General features: G+C 35.6%; 1 protein-coding gene across 2 annotated transcripts in view; it reads right to left on the bottom strand.

Annotated features, from left to right (window-relative positions):
• Positions 1-1,995: 1,995 nt before the first annotated feature.
• The window catches only part of LOC108968100 (5-hydroxytryptamine receptor 1), a 184,963-nt gene continuing 164,269 nt past the window's right edge, over positions 1,996-22,689 (bottom strand). For both annotated transcript variants that reach the window (XM_018931881.1, XM_018931882.1), the window contains one exon: positions 1,996-6,420. In XM_018931881.1, coding sequence (XP_018787426.1) covers positions 3,435-5,378 — 1,944 coding nt within the window. In that variant the 5' untranslated portion in view covers positions 5,379-6,420 and the 3' untranslated portion in view covers positions 1,996-3,434. The remainder of the gene's footprint in view (positions 6,421-22,689) is intronic.

The following is a 22,689-nucleotide window of genomic DNA, read 5'->3' as shown; positions in this document are numbered from 1 at the left end:
TCAGGCTTACAAGTTCATCACACAACATACAACCTGTCTCTTATACACATCTAGTGAAAAAATTAATGAAATATAATTTTGAAAACAAAAAAATTGCAAGCAAAATATGTTTTTGTTTTTCGTGGTTTTAAATTTTTTAATAAAAATTAATTAACAAAAAATAGTAAATTTTTTACAAACAACGAAATAATTGTCTAATAAAAAATATAGTAATATAAAAATTATCTTCATATTTTAGTCCTATATTGTATGTTGTTTAGAACAGCTTCAGCAATTTTTCTAATATTATACACACATTCTTATTGATTTTTTGTTGTAATTAGATTAGCCAGTTATTTCTTAAAATATAAAAATACTTATTAAATTGCTTAAATTGTTATGGATGAGCGTGAGAGAGAGATGGAAACAATGAAATAAGTATATCGTCATCTAAAATGCAAAGCAATGTTTCATCAAAAAATCGAAAATCGCGGCCAGATATAGTAAGCAATATATAACCATTTTATAACCAAAAATCAAAATTTGTTTCGCTATGACTGCTCACAAAAAACTTATATTTTTTTAGTTTGCTACTTTGCCATATAGGTTCTTAGACACCTCCAAAAAAAATTCTCTCCATGTATCAATTCTTAATTGTAAGTGGAAGTTATAAAGTTCAAAAGAAAAGCAAAATTTTTCAAGTAATCACACTTTGGTCGTTAGTAGTATACCTCTTTTGTAAAGAATCGATATTTGAATTGTCTATCTGATAGAAAGAAAAACAAAATATAATACGTAGGATCTTACCGATATGAGTAAAAGCTCATAATTGGAGACAACTTCATATAGATATGTAAAAATGAATGCCAAGTGAAAAAATATTCATTTTTTTGAACCCACCTTAATATTTATGTACCTATACATCAATGATATGCAAACAGATAGAAATTAGGCAATATTGTAGCAGACTTTCTGTTTTTTTTGTCCGGCGATTTATACAAATAAACGAAATATAGAAGGTTGTGGTGTAATAGTTTTATTAGAAAAAAAACTGAAACATTTGAAACATTTTGAAGCAACTCATTAGAAATATGGATGAGATTAATCACTCTAAAACGCAATTTTCCCACTTTTTCCCAATTTTAGAGTTTCAGTTTTAAGGTTTTATAGCCTAGGAAATGATGGAGGGTAATACTTTCCATTCTTTCCAAATAAAGAACTGTTTCACTAGTTTTTACTATTTTCAAGCACCATGTAATACTTTGGACTGAAGCTTAGATCCCATTCCAACGCTTTCTACAGAAACTACTAAATGCTACATGAAAGATGTTATAGGGCAGAATACTCGTGTCCGCACAACTAAAATTCATTTATTAGCCACGACCGATTCGTGGACAGCTTCAGAATTAAATTTAACTCTTCGAAAAAATTACGCTTAATTGCTGCTCCAATTTATGTTACATGTCATGTCAGCTGAGAGAGAATGAGAGTACAACTCAATAGCTGGAACTTTATTAAAAGTTTTTTAAGCTCGAAGTTTTGCTTTTTTAATCACAAATGTCAGTGTTTTTATTAACATTTGTTTCAAAATGGGATTGAACTCAGATTCTGCAGGAATTTTATGGTTTTTGTCCGTACTAAGTACACTTGGTGCTCTAACTGACGCTCTATTTGCGTTTTTGATGCGCTCAGAACTTTATCTCGAATTCTTTCAGCAAAGCTATATTATCTATCAGTATGACTTTTTTCATCTAAACTGGTATGTTTTAGCGAGGAGACGACGAAAAGAGCCCTTGTCGCTCGTGTTCGGTGGCAAAGAAAAGGTAAAAGAACTGAATTTTTAACGTTCAATACTTAGTAAAGTAAATTAAGCCTGATAGCTCTCAATATAAATTTTTTTAATCATTTTTAATTGAAAATTAATACTATTACGAATCATATTGCAAAAGTTTTCATGAAATTAATTTATAATTTTAATTTTATTTACTTTTCAATATTTATTAGCGATCTTGAACGGTACAACAAATCCCTCCGTTCATATTTTTGGTAAAATTTCAATCTGTAAAACGTTAAAATCCACCCCATTAAATCAACTGTCAAAGTCGGGTAGATGAACTGTTCTCTCATTTACAATGACAGGAGAGTTGGGCATCTCTATATCGCTGGGGAGAACTCTGATGTCATTAAAAATTTTTCTTTCAAGCGATTTGTGATATTTTTGAAACCACCATATTGTTTAGGCATATCGCTAAGTTAGAATCGCATCAGATTTCAGAATATTAAATATTTAGTATACTTTTCGATATTAAGATACAGCTTCAACGAGATAAGAGCAAATATTAATTTCGGAATTTTAGTTTTGTTAGTAAACCTGGAATATTCGCAGGCTCAAAAACAAAAAAAAAAAAAAATATTTCACTGCTAATTTGTTCCTCATTATAGTGCCTCATTTACGTTCTATAGCAGGATCGCAGTTATCAATACTTTGTTGAGAATTTAGAGAGTCGTGTAAATGGGAAGTAAGAAGAAAATTAACAATTTTCAAACTAAATTGTTGGAGTTGTAATTCCATTGCTTCAAATGGTTATGTTTTTTGCTTTTTTACTTCACAGCTTCAAACTTCTATATTAATATGTACATATGTATGCATGCAGTTAATTATGTTATTATGTATCTGATGACTTGTACTACATTTTCAAATTTCAGTTGCTTTTGATTGTATTTATGTATGCATTTCCAGCACTTGACAGCTACGAAAAAGTATAAACACAAGTTAGTAAGTTGATTTTGTTTTCTTAAAACTAGGAATTAGTACTTATTGACTAACATTCATTAGAGATACCCACAGATAATTGTAGTTGCACTTGCAGTGTCAGTTTTGTTTGCCATATACACACATACATTTTATCAATTTTATTTGCATTTTTTACAACACTGGTTCTTAGTAGTAGGTGAGCTTAGCTAATTTAATTTACTTCAGTTCAATACAGAGCAGCTGCTTAAATACATTTATAATTGTACATACATATATATTTACACATTGTATTGTGACTACTTTTAGTAACTTTTTGCGCTCTAACTAGTACACTAGTCCCACCATGCCCGCTTACTTCCTTTATGGCTACGTTTATTTTTGAATTTTTATTTTTTTGTTTTTGTTGTTGTTAATTTTTCTTTATGTTTTTGTTATTTTTAAATAATAAAGTATATGCCTCGTTTATGTTACATTTGAGTTGTCACTTTGAAACGCTTGCAATTGCTTTAAAACGTTTTGAAACACTGAGAATACAAATACACCTACAAATACACCGACACAGACACACGCACACAAACGAAAAACAAAAAACGTATTTAGTCTTAAAGTAGTCAAACTAGTAGAGTCTAGTGGCTGCACACCCACCTGCGCCACACGCTTACACTTGCCCACTCACATGCCGCGCTTAGACAGCCTAATTTCAGAGGAAACTCTCCCGCGCGCCATGCCGCTCATCGCCCAACATCACACGCTGCGACGGCGGCTCGCCATACTGATCCTGATAGTAGTTTTCACGCATCATTGTATTGAGACTCGAGCAGCGGAAATAGAGTATCTCCTGGAAGGGCTTGCGGAAATCCCTATTCAGTGTGGCATAAATGATGGGATTAAGCAATGAGTTGGCATAGCCCAGCCAGAGGAAGAGTGAAGCGAGCGAGGGCGGCACATGCACCGTTTCCGATTCGACAAAGGGTCGTATCAGTGCGAGTATAAAGAATGGAAGCCAGCAAATGGTGAACGCCGACATAATTATGCCCAACGTAGTGGAAGCTTTCTTCTCTTTGGCTAATTGGAAACGCAGCTTCTTTTGATGCGGTGAACCGAGCAGGCCGCTAGTGCCACTCACAGCGCCGCCACTGCCGCTAGTGTGATGCGCACTCAGGCCGCCGCAAGTGGAGTATGTGAGCGAGGTGTTGCCATAGCTGCTGTGGCGCTGTCCATTGCCGCTACCCATCACCGTTAAGTCTGTATTGCCGGGCGGCGAGCCGGTGCCGTTGAGCGCATGCTGCAAATGCGTTTGTGCACGCTTCTCCTCGAGCACTATACGCCTGGCGGCGCGGAATATTTGATAGTACACAAAGAGCATCACAGAGAGCGGTATGTAAAAGGAACCGAGTGTTGCATAAATTTGATATGCAAAATTCTGACAGACAATACAGATGGGTGTGCCGTGCTCGTCCACATGCTCGTTGCCCAGTATGAGCAGTGGCGGCAGTGAAATGCTCGCCGCCACCAGCCATACCAGCGCAACGCAAGCCATCATGCGACGCGGTGTACGCTTGACGCCATATTCTAGCGGCTTGGTGATGGCCAGATAGCGGTCCACCGAGATGGCGCACAAATTCAATATGGAGGCAGTGCAGCAGAGTACATCAAACGACACCCAGATGTCGCACAGTATGGGACCGAAATTCCACTTGTCCAACACCTCATACAGCATAGCCATCGGCATGACTAGCAGCGCGACACAGAGATCAGAGAGCGCCAGCGAAACGAGCAGATAATTGCAGGGGCGCCGCAGCTTACGTACCATGCAGACGGCAATGCAGACCAGCACATTGCCAATTACAGTGCCAATAATGATTAGCAGCAGCACAATGCTGACAATAATCGCTTGCCATGGCGGCAGTTCGATTTCACCGTACTCGTCTTCGTTCGATCCCTGCTCCGACGGTGATGCTGTGGCGGCGCTAATGTCGGTGGGGTGTGCGCCAACCATGGGATCCCAAATGCTGCTGGTTGTGATGAGTGCGGCGCTTGCACTGCCACTGCTGCCGCTGCCACTACCAGCGCTTGCATAACTCGCGTTAATACTGTTTGCATTTTGATTGCTGCCGTTCAGCGCGCCACTGCCGCTAACGTTCGACAATGTTGACGTGAGAGTGATAACATCGGCTATAGAAATTAAGTTCGTGCTAAATGCACTGTTATTGAACTCATCAGCGCTTTCGCCGACTGGTGCCGCCGCGTCAGGCGCGTTGTACGCAATGCCCGCGCCGACGCTCAACGGTGGATTTGTGGGCTTGCTGTTCGGCAGCGAGCGTTGGCGCACTTGTGCAGCGGTGACAGTGGCGGCAGCTGAAGCCTGCGCTAGCCAATTGCTAAGCGGTAGTGTGAGCAGTAGAAGGACGGTGGCATGTAGCGTGTGGCGCAGTGCTCGCGGGCTGTGCTGCGCGCGTAGTAACAATTTGTGGCGTATGTTGCTGTTGTTGCTAATATTTGCGTTGGTATTGTTTGGGTGACGGCTTGGCGCAAAGCGCTTTGGCAGCGTGTATGTGTTGTTTTTATGTTTTGTAGGTGTATTTGTTTCACAATAGTGTTGTTGTTGCAGTTGGTGGACGTCCGACCGGGTGTATGAAGCCATATAAAATATGAATAGGGTTGTGTGAGTATTCAAATGAAAGTTTTTGTATGAGTGCGTGTGAATACGTGTAGGCGAAAAATAGCAAAAATTGGTTTATGGAAAATTTTAGAAAAACTCGCTTAGAAATTCGAATTAAACCTTTTGCGTGCTAACTCCAACTAGTTAATTACCAAATTATTATTATTATTATTTCTCCTTGTTTTTTTTTTTTTTTTGGTTTTGAGACCAAAGCGCGCAAAGTCGCTTTAGTCTGCCAGCAGCGTTGGCTCGTGGTTTGCGTGGAAATATATGTTGCGCGCAGGCTTTAGGGCTTTCAACGCCCGCGCTTTCAGTTGACGCGGCAAAGTACGTAAATCCATTTATCTCCCGCCTACTCCCGGGATTTTGCTGGCAATTACTTTGTGGCTTCTGTGACTTTGTGTCGATTCATGCTTCATGCGCGCACAGCACACTAAGCCCAAGTGGTTGCTGATAATTTTCTCCTTTACGTTTTTCTCCGCTTTTGTTTCGCTTAATTTTCGTTTTATCGTCTAAATTAGTCGCGTCTAATCTGTTTGTCATTAATCATAATTGTGGTGTTTACACATTTTGCGCGCTTATTTTCATAGTAAAATGTGAAAGCCTCACATCTCAATCAATTTAGCCTCACTCGCCGCTTTATTAAGTTTGTTCTTGTGCAATTTTACTTTGGTTTTGTTTTTGTTTTCCAAGTTCGTATTATGTTTCCTTCAACTTCAAGATTTTTTGTTAGTCTCTCGGTCATCACATTTGTTGCTAGTACCATTTCATTTATAGCACTTAATCACCGCCATCTCCGAACTGGGATTCGTTGCAATTAATCTTGTTGTAGTACAAGCTGTTCGCCTTAGAATTTCGTGGAATATATGTCTCACCGGGGATTTGCTATCCATCAACTTATTCACGTGTCTAAATTTAGCAAAGTTATACTGTTGGGATTATTTTGTTGAAATGAAACCGTTCGATTTGTTTACTTCATCTATCATAGATGGACTGTTGAAACTCTGTGCTGATTGTCCAGTTGCTGTAATAGAAAAAAATAATTTTTAAAACTGGAGTTTAAATATTTTTTTAAAGAGTAAGTATAATTCAATCCTATATGATACATAAAAATATAAAATCGGAACCAACACTTTTACACATTGTAAAAAATATTAATCAAATTTTTAAGGGTATCCAAGATATTCTACTTAGAGTTCGTAATTCAAAGCTAAAGAAGCTTATAGGTATTTATTTAAAAAAAAATTAGGATTTGACATTCTAGAACTTGTATTCCTTATATTAGATTAAACGCATTTCTCAGATGAATCAAGTATTGTAAAAGTGTGGTAACCATCCAAGTATTTATTGGGTAAAAGAAACATGTGCAGTGGGTAAGTTTAAGAAAATGTAAGGAGAGGTTAGGTGTGGTTAGGTGATAAAGTTTATCTAAAGTCGATGAATATCGCTAAACAGATTTCGCCCTTTGTGTTAAACAAAAACTCTTAAGAGTGGATCAAATCAATCTCATAAATGGACGAGGCGTTTTGAGCTTACCATAAAATTATTAAGACGGTTAATATCAAGATCAGCCATTCGCTAGGTTTTGTCTGCAAAAAAGTCGAGAAACAGAGGAGTAATTAATTAGCATACAGCTTTGGCTTTGGTGTAAACCTGTTGAATACTGTCCAGTCAGAAAACCTACAATTATAATATTTGACAAGCCCTCCGTCGGACAACGACCACACAAAACATTGTTGGCTTTACTACCGTTTCATAAGTAAGAGGCGTCACCACCTCATTGTTTTCGTTGCATGGTCAATACCCTGTAAGTTTGTCACAAAGCGTGTGAGATTAAAACCTTTTAATGTTATAAAAACTTCACCTGCGAAAGTATAGCCGACGATTTCTTCAAAATATATATATTATGATTGAAATGTTTTCATTTTTTAAACTCTTAAGTAAGTATGTAAAAATAATGATATAAGCATCACTTTGTTGTGTTTTTCCAGGAAAAAAGTTTTAATTTGTAAATTTTTAAAGACTGTAGAGAAATCCCTTAAGACCTCGCTACTTGCAAACAATGGCATAGTCGAATTTCTACAGTTTTTCTTCTACGTTAATTATTTCGGACAGACAGGTATTATTAAAATGTGTGTCTTAATATATCTTAAAAAGAGGAAGGGTAACAGCTATACCACACCACCTTATTTACCTACCTACAAGCATAATTGAAAGTAAGTAGACCGTGGAGCTGTTGAAGTGCAAATTAGTTGAATTGGCTCATTGTTTAATGGGAAATATGAAAACTTAAAGATTTGATATTCTAATTAATAATATTTAAGACATGGAGAGTTCATACATTGTCAGCAAAAAACTATTGCAGATAACCGGAATGAAAAAAAAAAAACAAGAAATTATGTATGCCTTAGTAGAAATTAATTTGATTGTCTATTATTGTGAAATAACAATTATTTGATAAGGACCTTCCTATCTTAGGCAGCTAATCTAAAATTTTAGAAACTGAGCCAAATCCAGTTCACTTTATTTATTTCAAGTTAATTTTCAACCAATAATACAATTACCGACAACTCAATTCGTCATTTGCCTGCCACGTCACTTTGTTTGTTTCGCAGTAAATCTCGAAATCTGCAGCAAAATATGTTACTTTAGTAGACTGCAGAATAATAAGTCGGGTCAAAGCAGTTGCTTGCTTCTGCTCATACCCCAAGCATGCAACAAAGTGCGAACAAAATATTCTGCTTACAATTTTGCTGATAATGCAAGTTCGGCTGCGTGGTATTTGCTCTAAATTGACAGAGCACACTTTCTAGCTTCTTTGTAACAAAATGAAGAGAGCACAGAGTTAAAAACTTTTTTTGTTATATGAATTTGTGTGTCTTAATCTCTTTATATCAGCAGTGACATGGAGTTAAATGATTATTCAGAAGCTCTTTGGAAAATGCTGTTGGTTCTTGCGTGTCCTAGAGAAATGTTTTATTTTTATTATTTTTTGTTACTGAATTTTGAATGAAGATAATTTCAGTAAACAAAAGCAAAATTTGTTAGGTAGTGCCAGTGTTTTACCGTGAGTTTCCGTTGTTGCTTTCTCTTAGTTGTTTTCTGAAACCGCTACTCTTAAGATGCGAAAATATTTTGGTTAAGAAATATTCTAAAGAGCGAGTTGCGAGAATTAGGTCAGAATACTCTCTGCGACTAATAAATTAGCTAATCTATCTTCTCATCATATTTGATCCAGTCTTACAAAATACCCAAAAAACTAACTAAATGTGCTAATATCCTCTCTTGGTTTAGTTTATAGGAATCAAATTTATTATAATGGTGCTGCTTATATTGCTGCTGCTCTGTAGTCATTATGTTTTCAAACAGTAAAATTAGCTGCGTCCGTTTTCTAATGTGTTTGAAAGTAGTGAATCGAACACTTTATAAGGAATGTTGAAACTGCTTGCAAAAACTGAGACATCAGCAAACATATATACTCAATAAAAAATGTTCTCAAAAGTCTGTAAATGAAAAAAGCGGAGCTGAATAAAGCGGTGCTACTACTTGAACTATGTAAATGTATGGAATTTAACGCACTAACTTTGTTTTTGCTATGGATATTACTTTATGTGTAAACTGTCAATTTGAAACTTCCAAGCACCTGATTCTGGACTGCGCAACAGTCTGTAGAAGCAAGTCCAAACCGCTTGGATCTATATATACGAAGAGAGATCACCACACCTCAAAGCGGAGGAGCATTTTGGAATTTATCATAGTGCTGAGCTTACATATATGAATGTCTAACGCAAAGGTAAGAACACAACAAATCTTAGGTCGAAGTGAAAACCTCAATTTCATCTATCTTTCTTTTTTGTAAGACACATAAATTTATAGATTCTGAAAGATCACATGCATAATATTAATCAAAAGAACTGAAAAATAACTTTATTTTCATAAAATATTGACCACTCAAAATAACTTTATACTTCTTATATTTTTTCGTTTTTTTTTTTTTTTGAATTGTTCGACATTTTTAAATAGTACCTTATAAATTTGAAATTTTCAGTGGTTCGCACGATGGAAATATATTTAAGAAATAATTATTAACAAGTAAATCGGAATACGTGATATATTCTGACAACCATTTCGAAAGAAGTATATAGTCAGTGCCGGTTTTAACACTACCAGCGCCCTGGGCAGGATTTCTACGGCAACTCCTCCAACTGCAATTCAAACCCATTCAAAAAAGGGAAAACATTTAATGAAATAACCGTTTATTAAAAGAAATAATTTTTTATTATAAAAAATAACCATTTATTACAAAAACACTAATAAAATTTTACTCTTCTGGCCTTTCTATCAACAGGTTATTATTAAAGTTATATTTAATAATATTCGCAATGCTATCCCTACATTTGGATACAGTTCTTGTAAGTTGCAATCTTTGATGAAATTTAAAACAAAAATGGGAGTAACCACATTTTGATCAGGCAAAAAGGATGTCGGGCTTACAAGTTCATCACACAACAAACAACCATCTATATCTGATTTAGAGTCTACAGTTAATTTTAATTGGAGATCACTACAGAGCTTGACAAGGTCGGGTTTTTCTGGAATGTGTTTAATATTGTACAAAAAAGACCAAGATTCAGAGTACCCAATTAACTGTTCGAACCTTTCATTAACTGAAATTAATGTAGTGTCCAAAAGACAGTTGAAAAATTTAACATCAAAGTTTTCTTTTTCTGGAGAAGTTATAGTGTCATCGCGTGCAATTTCACTAGCTTGACGCTTAACACGTTGAATTCTTGTTGTAGCTCGATATACAGATTCAATTTCTAGTTCTTCGGCCAACTCCTTCGCAGTTGAAATAGCGCTTTTAAAGCTTTTTCTGTAGTCTTCCAAGAAATTGCAGCATTTTTCAACATTTCTGTACATTTACCAAAATCCATATCTGTTGACTGTAGAGATTTACTTACAATATTTATTTGATAAAGTATATCATACCAAACAAGCAATGAAACTATGAAGCTGAAATCTTTTAGCTGTTCGGCCAGAGTAGTAGCCTCATGAGACTCTTGAACATCAGTTTTCTGACTTTCAAGAGTTTGATAACGGACTGTTTTAACACTACTTATTCTTGCTTCCCAACGTGTGTCAATGAGCTTTTTTATAGTATATAGTGCCAAGTGATCGGTTAGAATTTTCCATTGATGAACAGGAGCTGAAAACAATGTGAACAACCTCTGAAGTACCCCTAACAAAGTGACTGATCCTACGGATGACTTAGCCTCATCGCATAGTACTAGATTGTAGCTATGACAGCCACATGGCACATAAACAGCTAAGGGGTTTATGCCGAGAATTCTCCTTTGAACCCCAATATTTTTTCCTTTCATATTAGCCTCGTTGTCATAACCCTGACCTCGAACTATGAGCATGAGTTGGAGGGCGTCTGCGGCGCCCCTTTTGACAGGCGCCCTAGGCGGTCGCCCAACCGCGCCCTGCCCTAACACCGCTACTGTATATTCAAGGCACAAAATTTGACTAATTAAATAAAGATTACAAATTTTTATTATTAGGGAAGAGGTAAGGTTAGAAAAGTTAGAAAAAGTTAGAATTAAGAAGTCTTACGCAGGAAAAATTCTTGCAACATTTTCTAAATGAGCTTCAATCCACAAACAGTTGAAAATTATTTATGCGTTTAAATCACTTAATTAGCTAATATCTGTTATTTTAAAGCTTGTTATGAAATCAGAAAAATCTAAGTTATAACCGAGCATAAAGTTACCTGGTTTAGAGTGAATTTCAAAATATTCACAGCTGAAAAATTATTTATTATGTCTATTTAATACAATGGTGCGCATTGTAAAGATAATATTTAGAGACTGACTACAAAAACTTTATCCAAAATGAGTATTTTGTGTCCAATCTAATAGGCAATAGATTACACCAAATGAGAAGAACACGAACATAAATACTAAAATACCCTAAAAAATGTCCACTAAATCAAAGCTACAATGCTTTGTTGTTAATGCCAGAAATAGCAAAGCAATTTGCTTTTATTGTTCAAATTTCTTTGTTGCAAATAATTTTTATTGCCCATGCCCCAACAAGCTACGGGCCAGCGACGACAGCTTGACCTACAAGCGAATAATGTGCGATCTACTGCGCATATTTACATCAAACAGACTTGCTTACGCTGTTTTATACAATATATAACGAATAACATATATGAATACATTGTGAACAATGGCGCATACAAACACAAAAGGGCACCTCTGCGTTTTACGACGTCCCTAACAAGCATATTTGCAAAAAAGGAGATTCCAAGAAAGCATAAAAAACGCAAGCAAACACAATAAAATCATAATGGCATATAAATATTTACACACACAAGCACACTTATTTATACACACATGCAGTAGCACATATATATTTGTGTGCGCATGAGTGTGTGTCATTGTCGCCAAATCGCTTAAACTCGCACACAAATTACGTCAAATTGATTTAAACGAAAATCCGTTAAGTCACCATACGAAGCGCACGTTACTCATACGCCATGGCGCGCCACACATTGTTATAATGTGACAAACCAAAATAATGTAATCACTAAGCATAATAATTTGGGTAGAATTATGTGAGCGTCAAGCGTTTGGTGGTGTGAGTGTGTTTTCAAATATAATATTTAATAGCACGCATGCTGGCGCACTCACTCGCAAGCTTGATCGTAAAGTCCTACGTATGCATTTGCATATAAATGGGTGTAATTGTGCAATAAAATTCTGGATTGTGTACCCTTCAGGTGTGCAGCATTGTTAATGAGTTTCACAAAGGACTGTACTTAGAGCTGCATATATATTCTCTCTAATTACTCTTAAGAAGAAGTCCTAAGGAAATTTTAAGCTTTTGCGTGAGTGTTGCGAATTTCTAATTAAGACTAATTTAGATGTTTCGATTTTTATTGCTACAAATTAGTAGCAGAAAAGCATAGTAGTGCATACAGGGTGTTCCATCAGCAACTTGGTATAGTTAAAAAAATATTTACGTTTTGTATATACATATCTGCATATTTTAATACTGAAATATTTATTTTAACTCTTGTTATTATTTTAGAATATATAAATATTCCCAAATCCACACCCACCATCCGCAGCAGTCACTTCTGGCGTCATGCTAAACGCATTTAAAATGCCCATCTATATTAATAATGTATGTGTTTTGTCAAATATTTTGTCTCTGTAGTAATAAATTTTTATAGCAATCGCGTTAAGCATAAACATGGAATACGATGAGTTGCGCCAACAAGCCAAAAGACACAAGTATTATCCGCCAACAGAGGTGAAACAACGTAATGAGGAATATATCATGGCAACATACACACAGACATAGAATTTAGAATAGCAATATTTTATATGTTTTACCTAACAACTGATTTACATAGGAACACAACAAGTGTGATGTATACATAAATATGAATATGAATATGCTTTATTTTGTGCAATAATTCTTCTAAGCCATAAAATTTAAGACACAAAAGAAGACATGAGCTACATTCATGTGCTTCAATGCACGCCCGAAATTGATTTATTTGTAGGTAGCGATTAAAGGATATCCTTGCAAGTAATCTCACCAGCTATAAAGTACATTTTTTGTCTCAGCTGTTTTGTAAGGAAGCAGCATGATGAATGGCTCAAAGACAGCAGTCGTAATTTAATAGATTTAGTGTGCGATTGCAAGCTAATAGTTGGTGGGTTCGTAACTCGAGGTCTGTACATTTATTTCAAACATTCATCCATAGAACGAACTGTCATTTAATATTGGGTAATAATGCAACTTCACTTTCTATCCTCTCTAATTGTACTTACGTTCTAACTTAAATGTACAGCATTTACCAAAAAGATGAGGTAATTTTGTCAGCTTGTGTCGTCTATATTTTTTATACCAAACTATGCTTTTTATACCAGTTGTTTGTTCGATTCTGTATTTTGTCATAGAACGAACCAAAGAACCAAGCATTTAGATACTCTGTGTTATTATTCAACAGTTGATCCTTATTAAGGAAATAACGTTAAGGTATAAGCGTATACTTAACGAATTAAATACTTCTTAGTCAAAAGTCAAAAGTCCAAAAAACCTTAAATCAAATGCAAAAACAGCGAATGAGCTTCAAAGTGGCCTTAAGAGTCGTATTCCGCATTAAAGCGCTCACTTAATTTAGAAAGTCACTTAAAGAAACCAAGAAAATACCTTCGGTAGCATCTAACCGCCAACAGCGTAAATCCAACTTATGTGCTCCTCATCTGCAAAGGCAAAAGCAAGCGAAGAGAAACGATTTAAAATTTTATACCTACCAAGGTGTTCTAGCAAAAACGCTGAAGTGCTTGTAGTGGCATATACTTTAATACGATATATGTGTATAAATATATTTGGCGTTATATAATTTTTGCTGGTTGGTCTCTGTAACTGCATCTATGTACATATATTCTTATGTGTGAGAGTCAACGAGTGTGGCATGAGCACACTTGGGTAGTTGGCACATTACCTGAAGTAAGAATTCAAATTCGAGTACAAAATACATTCGAGAATAAGCTTGTGTGTAAATGCTTGTACTAAAGTTAAATTTAAAGGAAATATTGCCTAACATTTGTAATAATACACACATATTGTAAACACATATAACAAGTTACAAGAGAATGTAAGCAAACGAACGCGTATGTTTCTGAATTTTGATTTGTCTTGTGGAAAGTTCTCAATTCGCGAAGCACAAGCTGTGGAGTTTCAAGGAAGCTGTTTATCGAGGTAATGCTTTACTCTGTGTATAAATGAATGTATGACGCATGTGGGAACTTTAGTAACATTGCAAAGAATTTTCAGATTTTGCGGATTCCTTTTAACTCAATCTATAGTAAAGGTATGGTGGATGGTGGAGTAAGATGAAATTAACCACGATATATGAGTTTACGCCAACAGCGCTAACTGAAATTTCAAAGACAACTCGTATCAAAAGTAATTTAATTAATTACATATTTGAGGTTTCATACAAGAACTCGCGCTGTTTCTTTTTGGCAAATATTTCCAAATACAAGTGACCCCAAATTGATTGAGGAATGATTGTCAACATAATCTAAAAACAGATATGTATATAAATATTATAGCAAATATACTTAGCAAAATTTTGAACGATATATTTTTATAAATATAATGCTTAAGGGGTTACAAGGTTTACGTCGGGTAAAAAACGGCATTTTTTCAACAATTTTTTTCCTCATATAAAAAATTAAATATTTTACTACAATTTTTTATTGTTACAAACATACACTATTACGAAAGCAATTTTTGGGAAAAAAATTTTAAAATTCGGCCATTACAACGTTACTTGCGTTGACGCTTTGGAAAAAAGATCTCCCAAGTTGGCTAGGTAACTTCTTACAGGATTTTCCAAAGTGAAAAAACACATGTTTTAGTTAAAACCTTAATATAGAACTTGGACAATGGAAACAGAACTTGAAATTGGATTTTTGGTAGTCATTTTTACAAAAAAATTAAAATTTTAATAAAAATTTCTGGAATTTTCAAATAATTGTAATGGAATAAAACCTTAGTCCAGCTCTTTAAGAATTTTATCACAAAGACCTGTGTAAAATTTAATGAAGATCGGTTGAGTAGTTCTCAAGAAATTTTTACAACCTACTTCAAAAGCACAGTTTCGAGAAAAACGTGTTTAAAGATGGCGCACTTAGCCTCAAGGCTTTATCTCCGAAACTGTTACTCGAAACATCTTCAAAATTTAACACAATACTTTAGAGGTGTTGTAGAATTTAATTTAAATTATTCGAGATGATCGCCACATAAAAGTCCATTGTGATTGTCATAGAACTGATGTAATTGTTAGGTGGGGATTCTCCTTTATTGGCGTTACACTTCTGCACCTTTGTGAAAAAAGGGTTCAAACTGGGCAAAAGTGTACCAGCAGGATATTTGAGAAGGTGTGCTAAGCAGTTAAGTGCTACACTTTTCCATGGAGGGCATAAGTGCTCTTCAATGCAGATCAACGGATCACCCAATAAGACTTTGCTCTATCACACAAGACAAAACCACACAGCAGTGGTTTAAGAAAAATATTCCCGACTTCATAGAGTCGATAAGTACAGATTTGATTTCATTAGTCTACGGTTTGTGGTCAGAATTGGAGAGAATGAGCTGTCGGCTACCTCAGAAAAATTTTAAAATTTCAAAAAAATCTTTGTCATCAGTACCAACTATGCATACTGCAATTGATTCATAACGCAATCCTTTAAGTTTTACGTAATTTATTATAGCACTTAGAGTGAAATTGTATTAAATCCATCTTCGTGGGTATTATGTAGAATAGGTGCCAGTTGCTCCTTGCATGTTTTCCGCTACACACAGTGACTTTGCGCAAATATTTAAACGTGATTTTCGAAATTTGAGTCATGTGAAATGCGCGCACCAAATTTGCCAAACAAATGTTTGCTTAAGTACAGACATAAAGCATATATATATATATATATATATATATATGTTTGCTTAAGTATAGACATACAGCATATATGACCAAGTAGGACATTTGAGCTTGTTGGGGACTGAAAGCTTTATTATACCACAACACATGGGTTAAGGTCAAGCTATCGAAAATCTCTCATGTATTTCCCACTAATGGCGACTATATGTATTGCGTTCAGCCGCTGCTTTTAATTATAAAATGTGCCTTAATTTATTGAATTTAGTTTTGTCTCCGACAAATACTGTCATTGCAATACATTCTGTTAAAATATTTCCATAAACTGTAGCGAGTTCGAAAATGTCTTTGACGGAACTTTGGCACACGTGTCTAAAAGCCATGTAGCAATTGTTGTCTTTCACTTTATCACACTTATTTCGTTGAATGCTTAGCTTGTATACTCATCACCATACCAACTCGATTCCTATGCACACATATTGATCGCCATGAGTTGCCATCAATCTTTTCATGTTGCAGAGCCGTCGCGACATTAAGGCCGATGCGATGGCTTGTGAAGGCAAAAATTTTGGTAAAGAATGTTGAGAAATTAAGGACAACGTGTCCTCAAAATTTTTTTCTTTAAAATTTTTTCACAGTAGGAGGACCGTAAGATACAGGTTATGCCACGCAACTGCAACCTGGGTTGATCTGTGGAACTCTGTGTTATAAATGATTAGCGTGACCAGGTGAGCCGATTTAGCCATATCCCTCCCAAACTATACGTTTTTTGAACATCCTTCTCAAATATAGCCTTACTAACTGAACGGTCGGAGTGAAGTTCTCGTAAAGAAAACTTCTTTATCTACAAAGATATCTTCAGCAAATTTTCAATCAATTATTATCCAACTCAACGCTAAAATATTCGTTAGATCCACTTAGATCAGACCATGGTAGTTCTGTCTAAAACTGTCAAGGTGTTCTAGCTTTGGTGCTATCGATGTAATGTTTTTTCCTTTTTTTGTTATATCTTATTTTGTTGTTTTTTTAATGTTACTTTACTTTATTTTATTTTATTATACTTTATTTTGTTATAATTCTTTTATTTTACCTTAATTTATTTTATTGTATTTCCTTTTAATAATTTTGTTTTATTTGCAATATACAACATTATAATTATTTATTTATGTTATTGTCAGCTATTTTGTATGCTCAACCCTTATCCACATATAATATATCGACAGTCAACAGAGCAGCAAGTTGCCCGCATGTGTTTGAAAGCAATTGAGAATTTATTGTCTAGAAAGGCAACGGGTAACGGGCAACAGGACAGCCAGCAAGTTGGCAAGGCGAGAGCGCACCAAAGCGGCGCTTGTGGAAGCTGCTCCATAAATCGTTCGTTGATAACAAAGTTGCGCACAATAGCAGCTGCGGTAGCTTGGCTTTATTGTTTTTATACTCTAGAATATCAAGTGACGCAGCAACTTATTGCTTCCTGCCCTTTGACTGCCGTTGTGGCTAAGCTATGCAGTGTTAGCTCATCCTTAGTGTTTGCACATAATGTAAATACACACACACACACTCACATGCATAACGCACATCTATGAGTTTTGTTTACAAGTTACGCTTGCATGCGTCGAAAGTATCTTTTATAAGCAAACGCTTCGGCACTGCACCCCTTCCCATTTTGTTGCGAAAACTCGCTTACTCCGCTCACGCCAGTTTATCATTTCCTCATTTATTGTTGCTCACCGTTACCACAAAATGCACAATTTCATTTTATTTTGCCCTCAGCGGCAGTGTAACTGTAGTATTCACCTCATTTTTGTTGCATAAGTAATCCGCCACAAGGCTTTCGCCACAAGGGTATTGTAAATATTTCACCTCCTCAATATATTTATATAAAAGTACAGTTTTCTTGCGGGTCTTCCGTTCATCTTTCTTTGCTTACTGCTTATTTGCTTTGCATAGTCCCAGTGCTTCATGAGTGACTTGCACTTGTTCTTCGAATAATGTGCAAGTTTAACAAGTGCGAGACCAAAAAAGTTGAGCTGATAATGGAAGCAGCAGTTTTTCCTTAGATTTTCTATGCTCTGTCTTTAAGTGGACTTAGTTCATTATTTTTTAATGCGTGCTGTTAAAATTATCTACTATATTCGGATTATATTGATACTAATATTTAATATTTGGTCAATAACTACCAACTTTCGTGCGGTTTGCGTCCAATATTCTGAACTAAACGCTTGGCAAATGCAAAAAATATTATTTTTTTACAAAAATACTAAGAGATTTTTGATGAAGAACATGTGCTTGTGCGGAGTTTTCTTAGTTTCTTTAAGAAGATTACATCAGCCGAAAGTAATCGTATTTCGGTGGTAGTTTGTGGTGAGCTTTAGCTAAGCAAACAGTAAAGTGGTGATTTTGGCTTGGAAGAAAATGAACGTCCTGGCTGGACAAGAAAGCTTGAAGATAAGGAAATAGTAAATGAAGAGCACGGAGAGTGTTTGGGAGTCACTCGCACCGCCATTTGGAAAAGTCTAAAAAATCCGCGGATGCATTCAAAAGCAAGTAAATTGGGTGCCATTTGTAGTGAATACAGGTAACGTTGAGAGATGATAGGGCATTGTGGAGTTTCCAGAACGCAAAGGTAATGCGCTGTGTTATGAACTTGTAATACCGAGTGAAATCATTAATGGTGAACGATACCCACGACAATTAGTTTGCTTTTGCGAACGATTGCGAATGAATACCCAGAATATGATACCAGGCAATAAGTTTTCATTATGACCATGTTCGCGCTTTTTTGCAAGACGTATTAAAAATTATTTCTAATTCAGTGGCAGGGAAGTTTTACCTTACTCTCTTTTTAGTCCAGCTTTATTTCTCATCAAGACAGGATATCGAAATTGACTTGGCCACTGACAGTTTCAATTGGAATTCACAAACTAGCATAAAGATGGAAAAATATTATTATTTCAGATAGACAATACTATTTTAAATGTCTATTGTCTTATAAAGACGTTAAAATTTCGGAAAAATATTTAAGTGTAGACAGAATATAATAAAACTAAATATGATATTGAAAAGTGCAGATCAAACTTTCAAAGAGTTACATATAAAAGGACTTTAACTTACTTGCTTTATCCATAAGAAAATACAAAGATGCTCCATAAAGTTCTGACGATCAGTTAAGAATAAATGGTAAGATCGAATATACTCGAATATAAAGGAAAGACTTACGCCTGAACAACGCCTACAAATCGTTCAACTTTGTAACGAAATTTTAAATAAGAATAAAAAAGAATTAAATAAGAATAAAAAATAGACGTGCAGCACGCACTGAAGAAAATATACCAGCCGTAGATGAGAGTGTACGCGAAGACCGTGAAGAGTCGATTTGGTACCGTTCGCAGCAACTCGGGCTAACGTATGGAAAAATTAGGCGGTAACTTTTACGACGAGATCTTAAATTCAAAGCGTACAAAATATAGCTGGCGCAATAACGAAAACCGATTGAACTTCAATAGTCACATCGCTGCGCTCTATGGGCTCTTAAAAGTTCCAAGAAGATCAAACAAGCCAAATTTTGTTCAGCGAGGAGGCTCAATGATTATGTAAACAATCAAACTTGCCACATTTTGTGCAAATGTGTGCTTCAAAAATGATGCCGATGAGAACATAACCGTCAATGGCGATCGTTATCGCGCCATGATAACCGACTATTTCATGCCTGAAATGGGAGCTCGTGGTTTTAGTGATCTCGCTTCCTTCAGTCATAAGACATATTGAGAGAAGCCGGTTGATCGCGTGATATCACTCCGTTAGACTTTTTCCTGTGAGGATATGTAAAGACTAAAGTCTAGGCGGACAATATCGTTTCGACTCAGGCTTTGAAGCACAACATCACATGTGTCATTCGCCAATTGCCTTCGAAAATTGGACGCAATAGATAAACTATATGAGACGTAGCCATGACCAACATTTGAATGTGATAACGTTCAAAACGTAAATGCTAAATAATGTTCTTTGAAATTATAATACACAATAATTCCCCGTTAAATTTGAAGTTTCTGTTTCTGTTTTTTTTTCTGTTTTTAGAAAATTAGGGAACCTCGAAATGGATCATCCCTTACATATTTGGTAAGAGCTGCGTATTGGTAAACATTTTTAAGATTCGGGTATGGAGAGAAATATCACTTTTCCTTTATATTAGTTTTCAATAAAAAAGATGGTATAACGTTCATAGCAAAACACCAACATATAAAATAGAAAATAAAAAATAAATTAATAAAATAAGTAAATAGAAAAAATGAAAAGTTCAAAGGCACACAGTACATGCTTTTAATTGTTCTCACATCGAAGCTATGGGTATTAATATGTACACAACTTAATGTTTGTTGGAATCAGCTGCCTACAAGTCCTAAAGCTTTTATTGAATATTAGTTGCTATACATTTTTCAGTTCCATAAATGTCAGCTTTTGTATTTGTATTTATACACAAATGCTCCAGACTTTGCTCTGTGAGCTCCTGTATCCACATATTTACATATGTTTGTGCAATTCAACAGCTTTATGAATATGGTTGACTGCATTTCCAGTGGATTTAGTTCACATGAATTTACAGTTTGCTGCCGCAATGCATTTTCATTATTTATGTTGAATTTAAATTCAAAAATTGTCATTGTTAGCTTCCGGTTTTAGTAACTCACAAATTACGGTTTATATTTAATRAAATACTGATTAAAATGGAATTGAAAAAACTGTTAGGAAATATGAAGTTACTGTTTTTACATATTTATTATTACATTTTGTGAACATGCTGTGAGTAAATTGAAAAATATTTTTTAACTAAATAGTAGTCCATGTGCTTGTCAGTTATCCCGGTTTTGTCGTTTGGGGAAATAGCTTGTGAACAACATAAAAAATTCCATTTAAGGGAGCGTCTCAATGTGTGACATGGAAGCTTGTGATCTCGGTGACACTTGGTTATAAAATTATAAATACATGGCAACCTTTTAAAAAATTATTTTCAGTTAACCAAGGCTCCTAATTTTCTATTCTATTTTTAAGTATATTTAATACATTCCATAGATCCTGATTTTTCATTAAATTCATCAATTTACTTTAGTAGAAAATTAAAAAAAGGTGGCAACTTCTGAAAAATTGCGTTTGATATTGATTTTTAATTTATTTCTTCAGTTTTATTTAATATAAAATTTAAAACAGGTGGCAACTTTAGCAAAAAAAATTTTTGTTTTCAAAATTCTTGTTAAGTATTTTCAAGTATATTTAATGTAATACATAAATGCTGATTTTTAATTTATTTCATCAATCTAATTTGTTAGAAAATTACGGATAGGTGGCAACTTTAGCAAAACTATAGTTGCGTTTAATATTCTTATTAAACCCTTTTCCAGTTAATAATATAAAAAAACTATATTTTCCTAAAATAGGTGGCAAGCTTCTCCAGTTATGTTGCCAAAAATCAAACAGTTGAAATCAACTTTTCATTTTGGTGTTATAAACTCTAACTGTTAATATTTTATTTAAAACTCATCAAAGTTACACTGAACATTTACTTTTAACTAAAAAAATGAAAGATAACAAGTGCGGCAATATTATGTAACTTTTTTTGCTCGTCTAATGTACAACTTCCACCAAACACACAACTTTAGCCCTTTAACTTGCACTGCGCGCTTGGCGTAATTTTCCTAATCATATTTCTGTTGCAGCCGACCGTCAAGAAGTTATTTTATAATTTGTACATTCGCTGTCTTATCATTAAAGTATTTGTGAACCGGACAGCATAGTGCCACCCGCGGCTTATCCAAAATGGCCAATTTCACCTCAGCAAAAATGAATTTTGAGCTCCTTCACTGCAAATGCAATTTCGTCTTTTGATTTGCCTCAAGAAAAGCAACTGGATATAAATGAGTTTAACCACGTGGAACCGCAAGAATTGCAACCAAACACACTGGAGATTACTTTGTAAGAAATGCGCAGCTGGAATTGTTGACGTTGCAGAAATGCCGAAAGTGCGCGTGGCGAGATTTGCAGGAAATGCTTATTTAATATGTAGACGCCGCCATACACAACACACCGCGAATTGCCTGCACAAATACATTTTGCCGCAGAAGTGGAAATATGCCAACAGGAAATTTGAAAGGTGCACACACGCGCCACCGCCAGTAAGTGGGGAGTTGAAATTGTGCAAAAGTGCAAAGCGTTTGGCGCGAACGCAAAGTGATGAAGTCTGGCGGCAATTCTTAGCGCTGAATATTAATGGTGAAGGCATAAAAGCGTATGAGTTGGCTTGAAGACGCCGCAAGCGCTCAAACTGCGCGAAGGTGGCAGCGAGAGGGGAGAAGAGCCGCACGGGCCGCGCTAATTTCCAGTTGCAAATGCTGACTTCGCACTTCCACAACTGTGCGTTTACTTTTGCGTTGCTGATATACTACTTTCGTAGCCACTTAACGGTGTGGCACCGCTTGCGCTGGCACTGTGTGCGCGCAGTTACCCCATAATGGTGTGTAATTGCATTTCGCAGTTTTATAATTGCATACCACTACGTCCGCTCTTGCTACGTAACAGCTTGCGGATTGCGGTTTGTGCGCGCGTGTGAGTGCGCTGCAGCGCCACTGTGTTGTGGGTTGCTCATACGCCGTGGCAAATGGTATGCATCGTGGTTGGTTGGCGGTTGCGAGTGTCAGCAGTGCCAATGTCGGAATTGAAATGTAAATTAAAAACTGTAATTACATTGGAAAGAAAGTTGCGTTTGTGCATGGCGAATTGTAAAATGCGAAAAGCGCTCTCACGCGAGAAATGTAATGTGTTGAATTGAAAAGCTTA

The sequence above is a fragment of the Bactrocera latifrons genome, unplaced genomic scaffold (genome assembly GCF_001853355.1).
Source record: "Bactrocera latifrons isolate USDA-ARS-PBARC rearing strain unplaced genomic scaffold, ASM185335v1 scaffold_202, whole genome shotgun sequence".
Taxonomy (NCBI): domain Eukaryota; kingdom Metazoa; phylum Arthropoda; class Insecta; order Diptera; family Tephritidae; genus Bactrocera; species Bactrocera latifrons.
This window is presented reverse-complemented; position numbering and strand designations above follow the sequence as displayed.